Source organism: Bos taurus, chromosome 19 (assembly GCF_002263795.3).
Source record: "Bos taurus isolate L1 Dominette 01449 registration number 42190680 breed Hereford chromosome 19, ARS-UCD2.0, whole genome shotgun sequence".
Classification (NCBI taxonomy): domain Eukaryota; kingdom Metazoa; phylum Chordata; class Mammalia; order Artiodactyla; family Bovidae; genus Bos; species Bos taurus.
This window is the reverse complement of record NC_037346.1, coordinates 22,928,773-22,947,621: the sequence shown is the minus strand read 5'-3', so window position 1 is coordinate 22,947,621 and position 18,849 is coordinate 22,928,773. Positions and strand designations below refer to the sequence as shown.

The window sequence follows — 18,849 nt, the reverse complement described above, 5'->3', positions numbered from 1 at the left end:
CATCCCTCTGTGGGCTTCTAATCACATCTGCGGAGACGTGCTGGTGTCACCGCATGGTCGTGGAGAAGGCATGGCAGCTGGTACCATGTTCCAGGAGACGCGTCGGGGTCACGCTGCCGGTCAGTGCTGTTCGTGGGGTGGGAGCCGTGATGGGGAGAGGAGGGGATGCTGGGAGCGGTAGATATAAAAGACTGGTTACCAGGCTGAAAGCTAGATTGCCACTTCCAACCCACAATTTGTCAATCCACCATAGCACTGAAGACTGTAATTTTCTAGTCAGCGCTTTACGAGCAAGGTCAGACAGAAAGGAGCTTCCGTAAAAAATCGCTGAGGCCTTGGCCGGAGAATCAAGTGTGGCCCAGTGGCTATCCTGACCGTGTCCAGACAATTAGAGGGCCTGAGAGAAGGCCATCCTAGGTTCTGAGCCATGGAAGTCATCCTGCCTGACGCCAGCTGGTTCCTCCCGGAAGAAGAAGGCTAAGGATGACACAGGCAGGATGTGCTCACTCCCAGCAAGGGCCTCCATGTGCCGCGCTTGCCCACATTAAAAACCAGGGCCCGGCACCACGGGAAGACGGCAATGCCGCCTGGACGCTTGCAGAGGTGTGCTGCGAACGCCAGATGAGGGGCTGCAGCGACCGGATAGATAATTAATATGATTAGGAACACACAGAGCAAGCATGTTCTTGCCGACTGAAAAGCCCAGTAGCATAATTACTGTTTTCTTACCAGCTCACTGTCTGTTCACATTTCAAAGCCTGGTTGGTGTTAAGACCGCTGTGTAAACATCAATAAAATCCCAAAGTGCCGGATCATCAGCATTCCAGGGCACAATGGCTTTTTGTTTTTGGTGTTTTCATTCTTTTAAAGATGCATTTCAAGGTTGCAGACATTAGGAAGAATGATCTCTATGCTTTGGACTAATCTTCGAGTTTGTAATGAGTTAACATCTTCCCCAAGTGAACATTTATTATGAAGGCTAATTAATTGCTTTCCAGTTACAAGAACACTTTGCATTCAAAGAAAGTGGGATTCATAAGCAGAGAATAAACTGTTTATTAAACAAGGCAATGGCAACAAAGGGCTTCTCCCTTCAGAATCCCTTCTATTTAATACAGCTTTAATCAAGAAAAGAAAACATACAAATTCAAGAAACATGTACAGGTAGAAAAGGCGTACCAACAGAAATGCAACATTAATTGAAGGGGAGACGAAAGCGATGCTTTGTAGTTGCCGGGATGTCTCTAGGGGACAGCAAGTCAATGCTTATCAGCCTTCCTCAGAAGAGACCATTTTGATTAATATCAGACCCATCTGACTCAGTCTATTAAACCCTGAAGGAAGGATATTCTTCAGATATAAAAGATATGACTTTGATTAATAATTCTACCCTATTGCCAATCCAGGCATTAACAACTGTGTGGCCCCTCTAGAAAGGGAGCCTTTGAAATCGAGGAAGACGGGCTTCCTAAAACACTCAAGTTCCTCCACAAAACCACTTCTCAGCGCTCCCCCTTGGGAAGGGACCCGAGCTGAGAAGGTGTCAGCACTGGAGAAGCAGGAACCCGACTTACATAATTTATTTCACTGTCTACAGATTGAGGGTCAATTACTTGTGACATAATTCCTGGTTGAAAATAATGAGCTCTTAGTAAAACTGACAAAAACCTAAAGACAGGGAGTGAGTGGTACTACGGTCCGCGCAGCTGACCCCGAGGTCTGACACGGTTTATACCACAGCCCCACAAGCGTATTTCCCTTTTCACTTAGGCGTATTCCACTGTGTGCCTTTGCTGCCAGTGGGTTCCCAGGTGTGACGAGAGGTGATGGCTTAGTCCATGGTAGAGGGGCGCTCTGCACCGCCGTCAGTCAGGGCGGGAATGGTGGTGCGGGTGGAGGTCGGAGGTGGCGTGGGGGGGGTGGTTGCTTCAGCCCTCTATCCACAAGCTCCTGCCCCATAGGCACGATCCTCTCACATCGCCGCGTTCCTCCTGATGTTCATGACCAGCCTTCTGCCGTATTCTCTGTAGTCCACAGGCTTCACGTCCACCACCGTGGCCTTAATTCGAGACTCATCCTTTGAAAAGAGAAGAACGATTTGTGAACGAATAAACGCCTGTGGCCATGTTCCTGGTTTCACTGATCCCAACAGGAGAAAGCACAAAGACACGCTGGTGGTTCGGAGTCCCGTGATGCCAGTAAAGGAGCCGTGATGACGAGTGCCCAGGCCAGGGTTTCTGGTGCAACAAAGGCCTCTCTTCCACACAGGTCCTTGCACCGGTTCCTCGTGGTCCCAAACACTCGGAAACCGAGACTCCAAGTGTGACGGACTATAGAGGGCTCTTCAAGTTCAATCTGTTCTCTTTACAGAGCGAGAAACGGGAGCCCAGAGAAGACAGTGGCTTGCTAAAGCCACGCCGCGGGCTCTGTGAGCGGGCTGGGGGAGAGCAGCCGTGCTCGCAGCAGAGGCCGAGGCCTGCCGTGGCCTGTCTCAGCCCCGCGAGAGGCGACCTCGCCACCCTTCACCACCCCGTCCACGTCACGCGGGGACCAGAGACCCTTCCATCCCTCCCTCTCGACCACCCCTACCCCACCCTGATACCACACTGCTGACATTGAGAGGTTCATTTAATGCTCACAAAATCAAACACAGCTGTTAGCAGGCATTAGAGTTAAGGCCTGACAAGAAAACAGAGCAAGTAAACCCTGAAACAAGCAAGGTTTCCTGAATTCTCCCACTGCCCATTCACTAGGTTGGACAGTGCCTTCAGAGGCAGACTGGGGTGAGGCCAGCTCAGGGCCTGCACACTCCAGCTCTGTATCTACAAAACTCAGTCAGATTTCTAAGCATGAGCAGAACTCTGAGGCTGGACTGCCTGTGTGCAATGATTAGCTCTGCCACTTGCCAGCATATGAATTTAGGCAAGTTACTCAATTCTCCATAAGCCTACGGCTTTTCACTGCCAAATCGCGGGCAACAAGAGTTCCTTCACACAAGGTTACTGCCAGGATGAATGGAGACAAAGTATGCAAAGGGTGTGGAACAGTATCCGGCAGACAGTAAGTACTCAATAAAGGCTGTTTTTTCATGATTTTACAACTGTATGATGTTATGAGCAATTACAGGAATTTTCAAGGTAATTTTAACCACATGTGGTCTTTCTTTCATATACTGACTTTAGAACCCAAACCATGGGGAAGATGTGGGTCCATTCTGTCAGGACACAAACCAAAATCCCCCAGGTTTAACTGAAAAGGCCACACAGCATGTTTTCCTTGGATGTTAATACTGGACAAGACCCTTAACCTCTCTCTTGGTCTGTTTGCTCATCTGAAAACAGAGATGATAACAGTACCCTAGTGCTGGTGTGACTCAGTGAGTAATAAATGCAGGGTGTTACGGGTTCCGTCTGGAACACAGTGAACGAGGAACTCACAGCTAACACTGTAGTGGGCTTGTGGGTGACAAACAGCAGTTCTGTGCTGCTACCCTCACGCACCGTGGGTGACGTTACTTACATTGTAGGTCTCCAGTTTGACCCTGATCCTGAACGTAAAAGATCGAAAGTTGGCATTCTGGAAAACTTCCTCAAACGCTTGCTCGTTCTGCAGAAACAAAACGTAAAACTGTCGGCATGGAAACTACCAGACCACCTGAAATTATCTGTATGGTTTTTGAAAAGACTTGGAGGAAAACCTCTGAGAAAATGATCACCTCCCAGTGGCTTGAAATTTCTTAGGAATGACTAATATATAGGTGACATTTCATCGCATAAAACTGTTTAGGTAGAATTTTATTAAAAATTAAAATATTCTACCTAGAGTACTCAATTTCATACAGACAGACAGTGGAATGATGGCTGCCAGGGGCAACAGAGAGTTAGTGTTTGATGCGTACAGAGTTTCAGCTGAGGAGGATGAAAAAGTTCTACAGCTGGATGATGGTGGCAGCTGCACAACAATATGAAGGTATTTTAACGCCGTTGCACTTGTATACGTGGGCTTCCCTGGTGGCTCAGCTGGTAAAGAAGCCACCTGCAATGCAGGAGACCTGGGTTCGATCCCTGGGTTGGGAAGATCCCCTGGAGAAGGGAAAGGCTACCCATTCCATATTCTGGCCTGGAGAATTCCATGGACTGGATAGTCCATGCGGCTTCCCTGGTGGCTCACATGGTAAAGCGTCTGCCTGTAATGTGGGAGACCTGGGTTCAATCCCTGGGTCAGGAAGATCCCCTCGAGAAGGAAATGGCAACCCACTCCAGTACTTTTGCCTGGAAAATTCCATGGATGGAGGAGACTGGTATGCTATAGTTCATGGGGTTGCAAAGAGTCAGACACGACTGAGCAACTTCACTGGTTCACTGGTATAGTCCATGGCGTCGCAAAAGAGACAGACACGACTGAGCGACTTTCACTCACTCACTCACAATGGTAAATTTTATGTATATTTTATCACAATAGAAAAAAATTGAAACACTCTTAGGAAATACATTTCTAAACTTTCAAAATCTGTGATGGAATAAATCTGAGGCTCAGAATCTTCAGAACAAATTAAGAATGGGCGAGGACTCAGGAAAAAAGTTCAAGTTGTCATATATACATTATTTCAGCCTCTGGATTTACAGATGTGGTAAGTGAAGAAGACAGAAATGGGCAAAGGTTTGGGAAGAAGTTTAAAATCCACAGTTTTCTCTCTCTTACTGGCCTCTCAAATATCACTTGATTAAGCTTCTGAGTTAAAAAAAGAGTCTGGTAAACAGAGGGATTAGAGAAAGCATTTTATACAAATATGCATAAAATAAATGTACAAGAACTTTTAATAAAATTAATAGTTCATATCAGTCAAGTATTATTTGCATGCCACTTGGAACATGAAAATAGCTTTGTTATATATAGAACTCTTTGTATAAAGGTTACTACACACACACACACGCACACAGAGTCCTCAGGCTTTTGGGTATGTAAATAAAACAATGTGTTAAACCCTCAGAAAATTGTACCAGCTGCCATCATTCTTTCAAGATTAGTGAAAGCGTGGAGTGCATACTCCAAGAATATTATGATTCCTGAGGGGAGAGTTCCTATATGTCCTCATTCACTGGCAGTAAAACCAGTCAAATGTAATAAGCCCATAAAAAATCCTGAAAGGCTGCCTCGAGCCTTAAAAGCTGATATGAAAATAGAGGACCAGGCAAAACAGATAAAAGATACCATCATACTTTAAAGTCAATTCCAGTTATTTCTGTAAAAGGGCTTGTTGGGATTATTTTCAGAGAGCTCATGGACAATTTCAAAGAGACAAAAGGGCAGAGCTAAACGAACAAAAGACAGGAAAGAAAAAAAAAACACACACACACACCAAAACAAATGACAAATCCTTTTTCGCTACTGGCTTTTACAAGTATACTAACCAATGTGGAGGACAATGGGGGAGAAAAATCTACAGACAGATACTAATTTGTGTGGCTCAGAAACTATAGCTTTTATTGGTCTTTATATGTTTTATCTGAGCAAACATCTTTCTTAACTTTAGGATAACTAGTAATTAGTCCTTGAATTAAACAAAACTACTATGTGAAAATACTCTTTTATAAAAATAAAATAGAGAAAGTGACCTTACGAAAGAAAGTTACTTTGTAAGAACGCATCTGACAACATGAAATAAGCACATACCTTATATGTGAATTTAAACCAGGATTTGACTCAACTTTTCAGAAAAGTGTTTATTACTTTAAAAAGGCACACTGAATAAAGATGTGGTATGGATACACAATGGAACACTACTCGGCCATAAAAAAGAATGAAATAATACCATGTGCAACAACACAGATACAACTAGAGATTATCATATTAGGCAAAGTCAGAAAAAGACAAATACCACAGAGCATTACTTACGTGTGGAATCTAAAATATGACACAGATGAACCTATCTAGGAAGCAGAAACAGACCCAAGGCACAGAGAACAGACATGGTTATCAAGGTGGGGGTGGGGGAGTGGGTGGAGAGGGATGGACGGGGAGCTTGGGTTAGTAGATAGAAGCTATCACATATAGAATGGGGGGATAACAAGGTCCTACTGTAAAGCACAGGGAACTAGTCAACATCCCAGGATAAACTATAACAGGAAAACCATAATGGACTTAAAGTTTATTATTACAGACTCAAAAAAAAAAAAAGTATCTGGACTTCAGCTTACTTCAGAAGATACTTCCAGATCTCAAGTGACTGCAGGCACACTGACTCTTAGAACAGGAGGAAAAAGTGCTTTCTACTTAGAAAGGGCTGTTTTTAAAGAATTTTATACACATTACTTCATCACCTCATTGTTAGCACAAGGTGGACACAATTAGAATTAGATGAGCTTTCACAGTCAGCAGTGAGAGACGCTATACAACACCCACCAGCAATAGACCAAAAATTATCAGAGCAAAAAACAGGTAAGTGTTACAGCATGGGAACTACCACAGTAATAATACAGGAAATGGCCAACCTTCTCTTTTAATTCCCCAAGATAAGCAGTGCTTTGTCCAAGGATGGCCTCTGCAGACTCCTGGAAACATGTGACCCACTGATTCTCTTGAAAATCGGCAATATTGACCTAAAAAACAACTTTACATCATTACACCACAGAAATAACAAAAGGAAGACACACTAAGGAGACTGGGAGATTGACTTTTTCCACTCCTTAAAAGAGTTTCTAGGGAAAAAAGCCGATTCCACTAAATAGCTATGTTCTTTCCAAAGAATGTAAAAGTATCCAAGAGAGAAGTTCAAAATGTTAAGTGTGGATCACAGCAGGAACATGTGGTGTGGACCTGTGATTTCAGTTCTCAGGGGAGATACAGCCCAACAAAAATCACCTTCAGATGCAGGATCCGGGCACACTGGACTCAGTGGCCCTCCAGCTGCAATGGCCTTTGGACTAAAGGTTTCGAATGAGTCTCCAATGTCGTCTGCATGTTAAATCGTACACCCTTCAGTCACCAGGAGGCACTCCCTAAGACAGCTTTTAGTCACTGCTGAGCATCCCAGACAATCGGAAAGCCTGAACTAAGAGACAAGCTAGTCTCCACAGTGCCGGGAGCTTCGCAGGGACTCAAGAAACACCAGAGCGGTCCTTGTTCACCCATTCTACTTACTGACAGGATCATGCGGTACTTGAAATTGGGGAATTCACTGTCACACTTCTCGCAGCGGTACAATCCGTTCTGTTGGTCGATCACTTTCTTGTTACAATCCTGAGTTGGGCAGGCCTGGTACATACAGTTCTCTTTGCGAAGATACACCACAGTTGCCACAGAGCTAAAATAGTCAGGCTTCAGGAGAAGAGAGTGGTATGAGGCAAAGAGTACAGACCAAAGTTCAGGACTGGATTTGCCCTGACATATGAGGGTGTTTGCATACTCTCACAATGTGATTACAAGGGATAATTCATTCTATAGTTTCAGAAGTTACTTGAGCTGACTACAAAATCCAGAAGGGTAACAAACCAAGTTCTAAAGCATATTACTCCTTAATAATAAAGAAGTTAATTCTAAACTGTGCTGTGCTTAGTTACTCAGTGGTGTCTGACTCTTTGTGACCCCATGGACTAGCCCACCAGGCTCCTTTGTCCATGGGGATTCTCCAGGCAAGAATACTGGAGTGGGTTGTCATGTTCTCTTCCAGGAGATCTTCCCAACTCAAGAATCAAACCCAGGTCTCTTGCATTGCAGGTGGATTCTTTACTGTCTGAGCCACCAGGGAAGTCCTTAATTCTAAATTAGACTAAACTTATTTAATTAAAACTGAAATAGACTATATGACTATATGAAAGCAAAAGACTTCAAGAGCTCTTGATCTTGTTGCTCCTGTTCCTCTACCCCTCAGAAGGTAACAGAACCAGGACACAGTGAACTCTAGCATAGTTATCTTCAACCATTCCTCCCATGTTAAAAACAATAGCAGTGATTTCGATCATCTAGATTCAACTTTGTCTTTGGTCAACAAGCATTTTCTGTAAAAAGCCAGACAGTATCTATCTCAGGCTTTACAAGCCATTGGGTCACAGTCTGTTGCAGCTACTCGCCCTGCTGCTGGGGTGCAAGACCATCCACAGACAGTCTAGAGATGAGAGCGGGAGGCTGGTTTCAATGTATTCGTATTTATAATAGGCGGCAGGCTAGACATGGCCCATGGGCCTGTTTGTGGGCCCCCGGTCTAAGTCACCAAGTTCAGTAGAATGCAAGAAGACTGAACAAGCGCCTTCAAAGTGGAGACATCACTGATAAGTAAACGTGGCAAGGACCAAGTCACAAGCATAGGCTTTCTGTTGCTATTTGCTTTGCCTTTTAACTGTCATGGAAAGGATACAGGACGAATAATTTTGGGGGGGGTGAGCAGTTCCCTCTGGGTGTACTCTGAACTCAGGGCCAGATGAATCTTCACTCTAAAAGGCTCTAGAGCAGCGGTCCCCAACCTTTTCAGCACCAGGGACCATTCTGGTAGAAGACTAGTTTTCCACAGACAGGATGATTCAGGCAGCAATGCAAGCAACAGGGAGCAGCCCATTTCTGGCTGTGTGGCCCGGTTCCTAACAAGCTGTGGATCAGTACTGGTCTGTAGCCCAGGAGTTGGGGACTCCTGCTCTACTGAAGGGGAGTCTTCCAGGAGAATGCCTGAAGGGTTTTTCTGTATTTCCAGGTAAGGGCCCGATTCCAAGTGTGACTTGAAAGTTTGGGTGTGAATAGGTACTCTCTAGGCCCGATTCCTTGTTACCTACTGTCTACCCTTAGGTCTAAGAAAGAAACTGGTTAACAAGAAAACCCAGAGTGACACAGATCTGTCCAACGTTTAAGTCTCAGGACATTGTGTAACAGCATTATGAGTTGCAGTCATTGACAGTGATGGATAAGAAAGTATTGTGGAATGAGACAGTAAGGAATAAAAACCATATTGTACAATATGAAAATAATAAAGCAGGAATTACTGGTTCTGGGAACATAAAGGAGAAATAAATGATTTAAATCTTGAACTGCTGACAGAATACAGATTCAGAGCAAGATGGGGGGCGGGGGTCATTAAACACAAACACTGAAAGGGAAGTTGCAATTCCAGTCAAATACCAGTCAATTCTTGTCAGAGGATACCAGGGGTGCTCAGCCCCCAAGAGGTTAATCCTCTATAGCCAGTGAGGGTACACGTGAACCACTCCATGTCTGACGCCGAAACTCACTAACACTCAGTATGAACTGTAATCTCAAAAGCTGCCTTTCTGGTCTGCAGGCATTTCAGCTTGCAGGAACAATCACAGAAAAGGAATATGGACCTGAATACGGTTCATGCTAATACACAACTTGATTACTACTGCTTCATTAAGATTCCTCCAAGAACTACACAACTCTCTAAGTCAGAGCTCTGAACATCTTTTTGCCTCAACTGACCTGAGGGATATAACATACTCCTATTAGAAAGCATGGCTCCCTCACTCTGGCTGGCATCCTTAGCCATCACCCCAGGTAAGAATCATGGCTCTGGACTAAGGTCTAACAGCTGGTTATCAGAAACTGGACCTGGAAACTCACCCTCTCACACATCATACACGCTTTTGTGGAGAAAGTCAGGAACCGCATACCTTGTCACCTTGGCCCAGGTTCTCCGACTTGACCTCATATAATGTTTTCCAGTTGGTATTGCTCCCACCTGCTCCTCCACTCTTTAGATCAGAGATGGAAATGCCATCTAAGGCTTGTCCTTCTGAGTCAAACCTGAAAAACAAAGAATAACAGGTACTTTGTATGCATGTTGAATGTGATACTTGTTTCTATATGCCAGGTACAGGCTATGTGCTCCCCGTCCAACTTTTCACAGGTCATGATCAAGTGGGGCTGAAGGTATCATCTTCCTCATTGTATCTCAAGTCTACTGAAGAAATGGAGTGACCTCTTTTAAATCTCAATTGCTCTGACGCCTCCCAGTGGTCACGAAAGACAGTGCCAAACTGCCACAGAACCTTTTCTTAAATTAGCCTTGCTATCAACACTAGCCAGATGGCCCAAGTGCCTAAAAAAACAGTAACCTGGAAAGTCAACAACAAAACAAGCAACAATGGAGAGTCCTGGTGTACTTCTCTGGGCTACTGATGCTCATTCTTGCTCAGCAGCTGCATTTTTCTCATCGCTGAAATGTACCAGGCTAGAAAGGGACAGTTGACATATTTTAATGGCATAGCAAAAAATGTTCCCAGATCTTTTAAGACTGGTATAATTTTAAAAGATTATATAATCGAAAATAATTTATTAGAAGGTATTTACCTGTTTCCCTGTAGACTAACCTTCTTAGTGAGATTTTACTTATGCCAAAATGAAAGTTGAAATTTAATTATGTTAAATTATAAAGTTGATCACATTATCAGCTAACATGAAGGAAAGGACACCCAAGAAGAGTGTGTCAGAAACACACTCGTGTCAAGAAAGAGGCAGTCTGAGATTAAAAACACACCAATGTCACCCTAAAGGAGGATAACTAAAAGTAACCACGTACAGAAAAGGCTCCGTAAAATGAGAGCATGGGACAGAATGGATGCTGCCCTAAGCTGCAGACAATTGCCTTTTTGTTCTGTCAGGTAAGCGGCTAAATCCGTCACAGAGGCACAGCAAGGTCCGTAAATCTATTTCACCTCGACTAGCAACACAAGTTTACAGTTTCAAAAACTCTGAGGAGACATTTGCCACCAAAGACAGCTCATCAGGAAACAACAGAACAGGGAGAGAGGCAGCCCTTCGTACAGCAGAAACTCCATGTTGCTGCAACTGAGATCTAGACACCCCCAGACCTTGCCTGGGGGGCGGACACGCCGAGCTCCTTTCTGATCAACACCAAGCTGCCTTATTCAAGGACAGCCATGTCTTCTTACGTTGACTGGGATCACAGTTATGGACAAGTAAACTATGAAGACCTTAACGTGGGCAATTAAACTGCGGTCGTGCTCCAGAGCCTGACGGGAAATCCAGCAGCAAGGACAAACCGAAGCTGTGGTTCCTTCCGGTCGCTTGTTAGTGAACAGGCCCTGCGCTAAAATGCAAAGCCAGCTACCAGAAGAGCGGAACAGGGATCCACGCGGACCACACGCACAAGGCTGGCTTAAGCGACATGGCCATGCCAGTACATGTGTCACGTGTGTCGGTCACTCGGTCGTGTCCATCTCTCTGTGACTCCATGGACTGCAGCCCACCAGGCTCCTTGCCCATGGGATTCTCCAGGCAAGAATACTGGAGTGGGTAGCCATTCCCTTCTCCAGGGGATCTTCCAGACCCAGGGATCAAACCCAGGTCTCCTGCATTGCAGGCAGATTCTTCACCGACTGAGCCACCAGGGAAGCCTTAGATGTGTCATGAAACTATTCAAATAGTAGTGCTACTGGCTCACATTAAGCTCAAATGAAAGAGGGGAGTATGTAATACAAGGCAATTCTCTAGTCACTCAAACCCTAGGACATGGCTGGAAATCAACACCCACCTACCCCCACTCTGTAGCTTGCAAGCTCACGTGGGTTCCAGGGCTTTGTTCCCCTGACCACATCAATGCTTGCATACCAGGTTTCAGTTTGAAGTGCTCTACTGAGGCAGAGTTTTAACACCCTAAATAGCTAGACACAGCAAGGAGATTTTAGTAGGTTCTCCTCATCCCGAGTGCTTTGTGAATAACAACATACTGCCCACAAAAGCCCATTGTGCCCACTGCACTCGATCAGAGTCTGGTGAATACACACTAGAAGATGCGATCGGCACCGGAGTCTAGACGGAACAAGACGCCTAGCCACCACCCCCTCCACCCGCAGAGACCCATGGCTTTGAGCCGTGAAATGAAAGACACCTCCTCTCACGGAGCTCCAGCACAAAGCTGCTACAGCCCGTCTTCACCTGCTTCGCAGGATCAAGGTTGGCGGGCAGCGTTCCTGTCCTAATTGCTCCCTGCGACTCTCCAGGTTTGTCATGGGATTACAGGTTTGTCAGTTTAAGGGCTTTAGAGCCATCCTCTCAGAAGGCATACTGCCTCCAAGAAATATAGGAACTGCTTCATTTAGTAACAGAGCCCTCTGCTTGGCAGACAGATCACACGCTGATTATAGGAACCAAAAGAACCAGTTCTTCTCCAAGCCCAAGTTCAAATAGCCCCTGTGTTGAGCCCCAAAAAACCTACCATCCACGAAGCTTATAGGCCTCTGGGATGTCAGGGTTCACAATGATGGTGCTTGAAGATAGGACAGAGAGGCTCCGTCCACCAAAATCAGAAACTCTGGCTCCTTTGATGGCCATCACGGGTTGTCTAGAGCCATCAAATTTATCAGCCTGCGTAACAACAGAAACAACAAACAAACAAGTGTCAATGGCAGGAAGGACACACAGAAAGTTTTTTTATAAAAAACAAAGAAAACAGCCATGTAGAGTGAATGCAATAAACGCTACATGGACTCAATACAAGGTAACCTCGCACACAAGAATCTGCTCAGAGATGCAGCAAAGCTAACCGAGTTAGAGGAAAGAGCAAATTTCACTACGTAAAACCTAAATCACAGCAAATCTCACAGAAGTAAATCATAAAGGCTTTCAAATATTCCCCAGAGAGCCCAAACGTTCACGAGGAAGGGTCCACCCGGCCGACATGGCCAACACCCCACAGCTCCCGAGGCAAGACCACCACCCAGGAAGCTTTGTGTCCCCACCTTTCTGCACACACTCCTGCCACTCAACGCGAGCACTTACATCGTCTCCCCACAGGGTAGCGTTCACCACTTTCCCTGACATATCCATCAGATAGATATTTCTCTTCGAGACTTCTCTGTTGTTAGACTTCACTATGATTTTTGTGACATCTTCATAGTTCTTGCAGATCCCGATTATGTCTAAGACACAAGCACGGCATTTTAGTAAGAAATGGTCAAGGGCTTCCCTCGTGGCTCAGGGTAAAGAATTCGTCTGCCAATGCAGGAGACATGGGTTCGATCCCTGGTCTGGGAAGATCCTACATGCTGCAGAGCAACTGAGCCTGTGCACCACAACTACAGAGTCTGTGCTCTAGAGCCCCGAGAGCCACCGACTACTGAAGCCCGCATGCCCTAGGGCCCGTGCTCTGCAGAGAGAGAAGCCCTGCAATGCAATGAGAAGCCCACACGTGGCAACTAGAGAGTAGCCCTCACGTTCTGCAATGAGAGAAAAGCCTGCACAGCAGCAAAGATCCAGCACAGCCAAAAATAAATAAACAAAATTAAAAAGATGGTCGAGGCTCTCGTGACAGCACAACCGAAAGTGAAGCAGCAAGGACTCGTCTCATGCCATCCCCTTGTGTGGTGCAAGCCGGACTAATGATGACCAATCTTGGTTCTCACGCACAGACTTACCTACAAGCGAGTCCTTAGATTTGCTCTCCAGGTCGCCAATCCCTGTGAAATCAAACTGAACTGTGGGTAAGTGATGACCGTCTTCACAGGGCATGACAGAAGTCTCGTTGTTGAAGGTCATCTCGTAGTCATTTTTGACGGCTGTGAACTGTTTGTTGGCGATCTTCAGGGTGCCTTTAGAGAAATAATAGACCTGCAAAAGAAGCCAAGCCGTGGAACGTGGGATGTGCCATCAAATCGGGTCTCAAAAGCCTTCACCATCACACTGCTCTTGGAGAGCAGTGCCCACCCCATCACTTGGCCGTTTCTGGTCTAGACGCCACACTGCCATACCTTGTTCACGTCAATAAGGGGGAAAAACTTGTCCGCTTGCTCATTGAAAGCAGTCGCTCTGATTTCACCCTGCAGAAGCGTGTGAGAGAGAGCAGGTTAGAACTATGGAGCTCGTTTTACCAGTGAAAAACGGGACACTCTGGTGTCAAGGTGACATCTTGGAAACAGCAGCACAGTCACACAGAAGACACACAGTTCACAGTCACACATTCACGTTATTAACTCCAGCGAAACAACCCAGGTTTAACTAGCCGATCCCCATTACTGCGCCTCATTAAACCTCAAGTTAGAAACCTTAAAAAAATGTATTTTGAACGTGAGTGACATTACTGAAGCCCCCAGGGAAGTGTGTTGGGCCGCCGTGATTCACCAGCTTCCCTCGCATTTGCACCGATCAAGGAATTACTTCATACTCAAGAGTCATTGCCAAAAATGTTAAAATAAATCATACTTTCAGGTTGCTCGTGATTGGATTTTCACTTGTACTTTCCTGTCAGTCAAAACGCTACAGATGGAGAAGAAACTTAAATTAACAGCTGAATTTTTAGCCAACTGACAGATGAGACCAATAATTTGGTTTAAAAAATTTGGATTCTGACACAGTCATTGGCGGTGTTATCCCATCTTCAAAAAAAACAGAAACAAATAAAAAAACAAACAAACAATTTTTTTCTGCCCTCTTAGAGGTGTGAACAAATAGGAAATATACAGCTGTTTGAAAAGAATGCCTGAAGTATATACTAGGGATTATAAGTAAAATGAATGGACAGAAATATAGCATGACAAGACGCTTGTTGAGATGCCACTACTTGGATTTTCCATCTCTCCATCGTGGTTTGGCTTCGTTTACATAAAGCACAGGAAGTCTGCGCTGCCAGAAAGCATGTCTCGCAAAACCAACCACTTATCACTAGTCCAGGCTGCCACGTGCCTTCTGTTGTGGCCCAGGGCTCCATGCGGCTCCCAAGGAGACATCACCTCTTGGGGCTTTGACTAAGCCTCCTGGCAAGTCAGACAACGTCTCTGATTTCTCCTGCCCGTGAGGCTACTCACATTTAGAAAACTAATGTCAACTGCTATAAATGCTTCCGTCTGAGACCAAGGATTTTACTTATGACTGAACCCTGTGCCCACAGATGGCATCAGAAGATTACAAGAGAGGAAAAACAGCAGCAAGAAGCATGTTTCTTCTTGGCCTACTGTTCTCTCTCACCTTATGGGCCTGCACAGAGGTGAGCCCTCTGTTTCCCAGAGCTGAGGACTCTTCTTTCCCCACCTGACAGATACTCACACTCTCATCAACCAGTTCTATGGAGAAAAGCTTCCCTTCCCCTCGGGAGTTGCTCCAGGTACGGATCTGACTTTTGTTGGTGACACGAGCACAGATAGTCCACCTAAAAATCAAAAACAGATAATCTTAGTGTCAGGAGTCTTACTTGGGAAAGATCTGAAATGTTCCCTCCCTATTCTCTTCTTAGAGACTTTCTTACCTTATGCATATTCTATTTTCCAGGGGAAGCTGTATTTTAATCCAGCTAATTAAAACCCCAGGATGACATCCAGGTTTGACAGTTTATAGAATAAGCAAATAGTAAAACACACAAGGTGATTTAACACTGACTCATTCTCCTGTCAAATAAGTAAATTTATAAACGCTTTCTCTTCTCCAAAAGGCATCACCAAGGCAACACTATCCCCTTAATGAAAGGTTCTAAGCTAGAAAATGCAGTAATACCAGCAATTATATTTTGCCGCTATTTTCAATTACAGGAACTGATATAACTGATGTCAAACTTCTGTCTCACTTCCAGCACACATGGAATGTAAACACAAGGGTATGGAACATGGTGTTGGGTAAGCCACCAAAGGAAAACACTCTCAAGCATTATGATCTGAGACAGAAGCCATTAGAGAGAGGGGGGCACGAGGTCTGATATCCAATCCTGGTGCCCATCCTGGACACATTAGTTACCCTACTCATCACTTCACAGGGGAACAGCCCTTCCTCACATTGCCAACAACTGAAGAATAAATAAGTAAATGATATCTGAAAGAATTCTGAAAAGAGCACTAATTTTCAACTGCTAAAATTTTTAATGGAAAGAAATCATATAAAAGAAGTATCTGTTCAGTTTATAGGAATACAGTTGACACACACACACACATATTCTTTTTTTTTTAAATTTTAGGTGGAGGCTAATTACTTTACAATATTGTAGTAGTTTTTGCCATGAACTGACATGAATCAGCCATGGGTTTACTTGTGTTCCCCATCCTGAACCCCCCTCCCACCTCCCTCCCCATCCCATCCCTCTGGGTCATCCCAGTGCACCGGCCCTGAGCACCCTGTCTCATGCATCAAACCTGGACTGCCGATCTGTTTCACATGTGATAATATACATGTTTCAATGCTATTCTTTCAGATCATCCCACCCTCGCCTTCTCCCAGAGTCCAAAAGACTGTTCTATACATCTGTGTCTCTTTTTCTGTCTCACATACAGGGTTATCATTACCATCTTTCTAAATTTCATATATATGCGTAGTATACTGTATTGGTGCTTTTCTTTCTGGCTTACTTCATTCTGTATAATAGGCTCTAGTACACACATATTCTTTTGAGCCAACAAAATTGTAGTAATAATTTCTGGACTGAAAGTCATCTATTTATTTGATGAGAAGATGAAATGCCTTCTGCATTAGAACAAAGATTTATTTTTACTCTTAAGACAATCAACTGGTTCTTAAAACTCTATTGTTGTTGTTTAGCCACTAAATTGTATCTGACTCTTTACAACCGCATGGACTGTAGCTCGCCAGGCTCCTCTGTCCATGAGATTTCCCAGGCAAGGATACTGGAGTGGGTTGCCATTTCCTTCTCCAGGGGATCTTCCCGGCCCAGGGACTGAACCCACGTCCATGTCTCCTGCATTGGCAGTTGGATTCTTTACAGCTGAGCCACCCTCTTAAAACATTAAATCTTTTAATTTTCAAACTCTTTTAAAATGAATGAAATTCCATAAGCTATGGCTGATTGCTCTTTCTGCCATTATTTTATTATGAAATAGTTAAAGGTTGCCACAATTTGCAATTTCATCCCCTTCTGGAAAAAAAAACAAAAACAGAGGAAACCTATTTTATGCATGGTAACCCTGAAGTTCACATATGAGTAACCCAAGAGCCCATAACAACCTCTTATACTCCTTTCTAAGTCCCTTTTAAATGTATTCTATGAAATAACTCACTTGGATTGGTACGGGGTGAGGCTGGCAATGGGTACCACTTTGGCCTGTGTTCCCCCAGAGCTGTTCACTTGGCTGGTACCACCAGCTTTTCCAAATGTCTTTGAGGCACCAAAAGCCTTAGATGCAGTGGAAGCTTTAAAATCAAATACAAAGAAGGACAATCATTATTTTATTTAAATTTTATGGTAAGTTTTGTAAGAACTCTTAATCTACTAGTGACATCATATAAAATGAGAAGCCTAGTTTTTCCTTTTAAATAATCAAGAGATCTGGAAATCAAACACAGACTGAAACGGGAGACTAGAGTGAGGTCTAAAATGAAGGCTGGGTGTACAGATGTTCAGGACTGTATCTGCTGACTTACATCCTGAGGTTGAGATAATTAGGGTAATGAATCCAGACTCTGCTATTTCAGAGATGAATCTTTAAACTTTTCTATCAGTAGGCAAGATAATAGGTTGGAGAAAGAAAATAACCTTGACTGAGAAGTGAAGACAAGCCACTGGTTGCCTAAGAGAAAGAGCAAGAAGGAAAGACTGGGAATTAAGGGACACAGTGGGTGAACCATCTGAGGTGAAGAGTACCTATTACAAACAAATCTCCTCAAAACACCCCCAGAAAACTCCCAGCTCTCAACTGGTCTTACAGGAACAGATCATCTAGAATGAAGTTTATGGGATTGGGTTTAATTGGGAGCAAAGGCCAAGGAATCAGTCTTTCGTTTAAGATGAACAGGGGTGGGGGGGACTGGCTATCACGGCCCCTTCTTGCCTCCTTTTCCTCCAAGCCTATGCAGCTGCCTTGCACTTGGGAAGAATATGTCATTATGTAACACCTATAAGCAGATGAATGCCTTTATATGCACGCTGTTTCTATTAAGATTCAACCTCCAAGTTCAGAAGCAATAATTTAGTCCAATGATTTCATATCTTCTATACCAAAATATTTCTTCAACATGGCATCCGGGTAGAAATGTGTATCTTCCATATTCAGAATTTATTTACTGAGTTTCCACAGCAAGCACCACACTATTCTGGGTACTTGTAGCATTCGGTAAAAAAATAGACATAAACTGTCCCAGATCTTAAAATTTTCTAACTCGGGAGTCAAGAGACGACTCACACACACAGCAGTAACAATTACCTCAAGGTAAGTCGAGAAAGCACAGGCTCTCTGTAGAACATCTTATGTGTACGTGTAGAGTATCGATCTGGTATACAATACACAATTATAAAAACACATACACATCCAGTCTGCATGCTGGCCATTCCCCCTCAATACACTTCCAGTCCTTTTCCTTTCGGCATCCAGTTACATGTTTAGAGACCGTTAACTGATTTTTTTTTTAAATGGATCTCAATATAAGCCAAAGACAGACACAAGGATAAATCTGTCAGGGGTCAGAGAGTGGGGAGAAGAATAACATACTATTTGTATTTCAGCCTAAGAAAGTGAATATTTTGGGGGTACTTACCATTTTAGATAATCTATTTCCTCGTCTCCCTCCAACAGTACATAATTTGACAGCTATATATAAATAGATCCACTTGTAAAAGGAGATGGCTAGAAGATAGCTATTACAAGGCAGATAAAAACATCAAAGACTAGTGGGGAAAAAGACATACCTCCTGAAAGTTTCACAGAAATGCTAGTGACGTCTTAACCCTGCTTTTTTTTTTTTAGAACCTTAGCACTGAGGAATAGAAACTCATCATTGAGGGGAGGGGAAGGGAGGAAGTGTGTGTGAAGCTGTGACAGAAAAAAGAAACTCTAAAAATAAATTCCAACCAAATTCTACAAATCATAATTTTCACTGGTGACATCCCACACGAAGAGGTTCCTAAAGGAGAGGCCAGAGAGTAAACAAAGTGATTCCATTATAGTCTCTCAGGAC

General features: G+C 44.1%; 1 protein-coding gene across 1 annotated transcript in view; it reads right to left on the bottom strand.

Moving 5' to 3' along the window:
- Window positions 1-1,040: 1,040 nt before the first annotated feature.
- Window positions 1,041-18,849, bottom strand: part of RPA1 (replication protein A1) — a 46,408-nt gene continuing 28,599 nt past the window's right edge. Inside the window, exons 7-17 of the mRNA NM_001075176.1 lie at window positions 16,956-17,088; window positions 15,004-15,106; window positions 13,713-13,781; window positions 13,380-13,572; window positions 12,745-12,884; window positions 12,182-12,330; window positions 9,615-9,747; window positions 7,141-7,317; window positions 6,492-6,599; window positions 3,520-3,606; window positions 1,041-2,077 (exon numbers count right to left, since the gene is read on the bottom strand). Coding sequence (NP_001068644.1) covers window positions 1,973-2,077; window positions 3,520-3,606; window positions 6,492-6,599; window positions 7,141-7,317; window positions 9,615-9,747; window positions 12,182-12,330; window positions 12,745-12,884; window positions 13,380-13,572; window positions 13,713-13,781; window positions 15,004-15,106; window positions 16,956-17,088 — 1,397 coding nt within the window. The 3' untranslated portion in view covers window positions 1,041-1,972. The remainder of the gene's footprint in view (window positions 2,078-3,519; window positions 3,607-6,491; window positions 6,600-7,140; window positions 7,318-9,614; window positions 9,748-12,181; window positions 12,331-12,744; window positions 12,885-13,379; window positions 13,573-13,712; window positions 13,782-15,003; window positions 15,107-16,955; window positions 17,089-18,849) is intronic.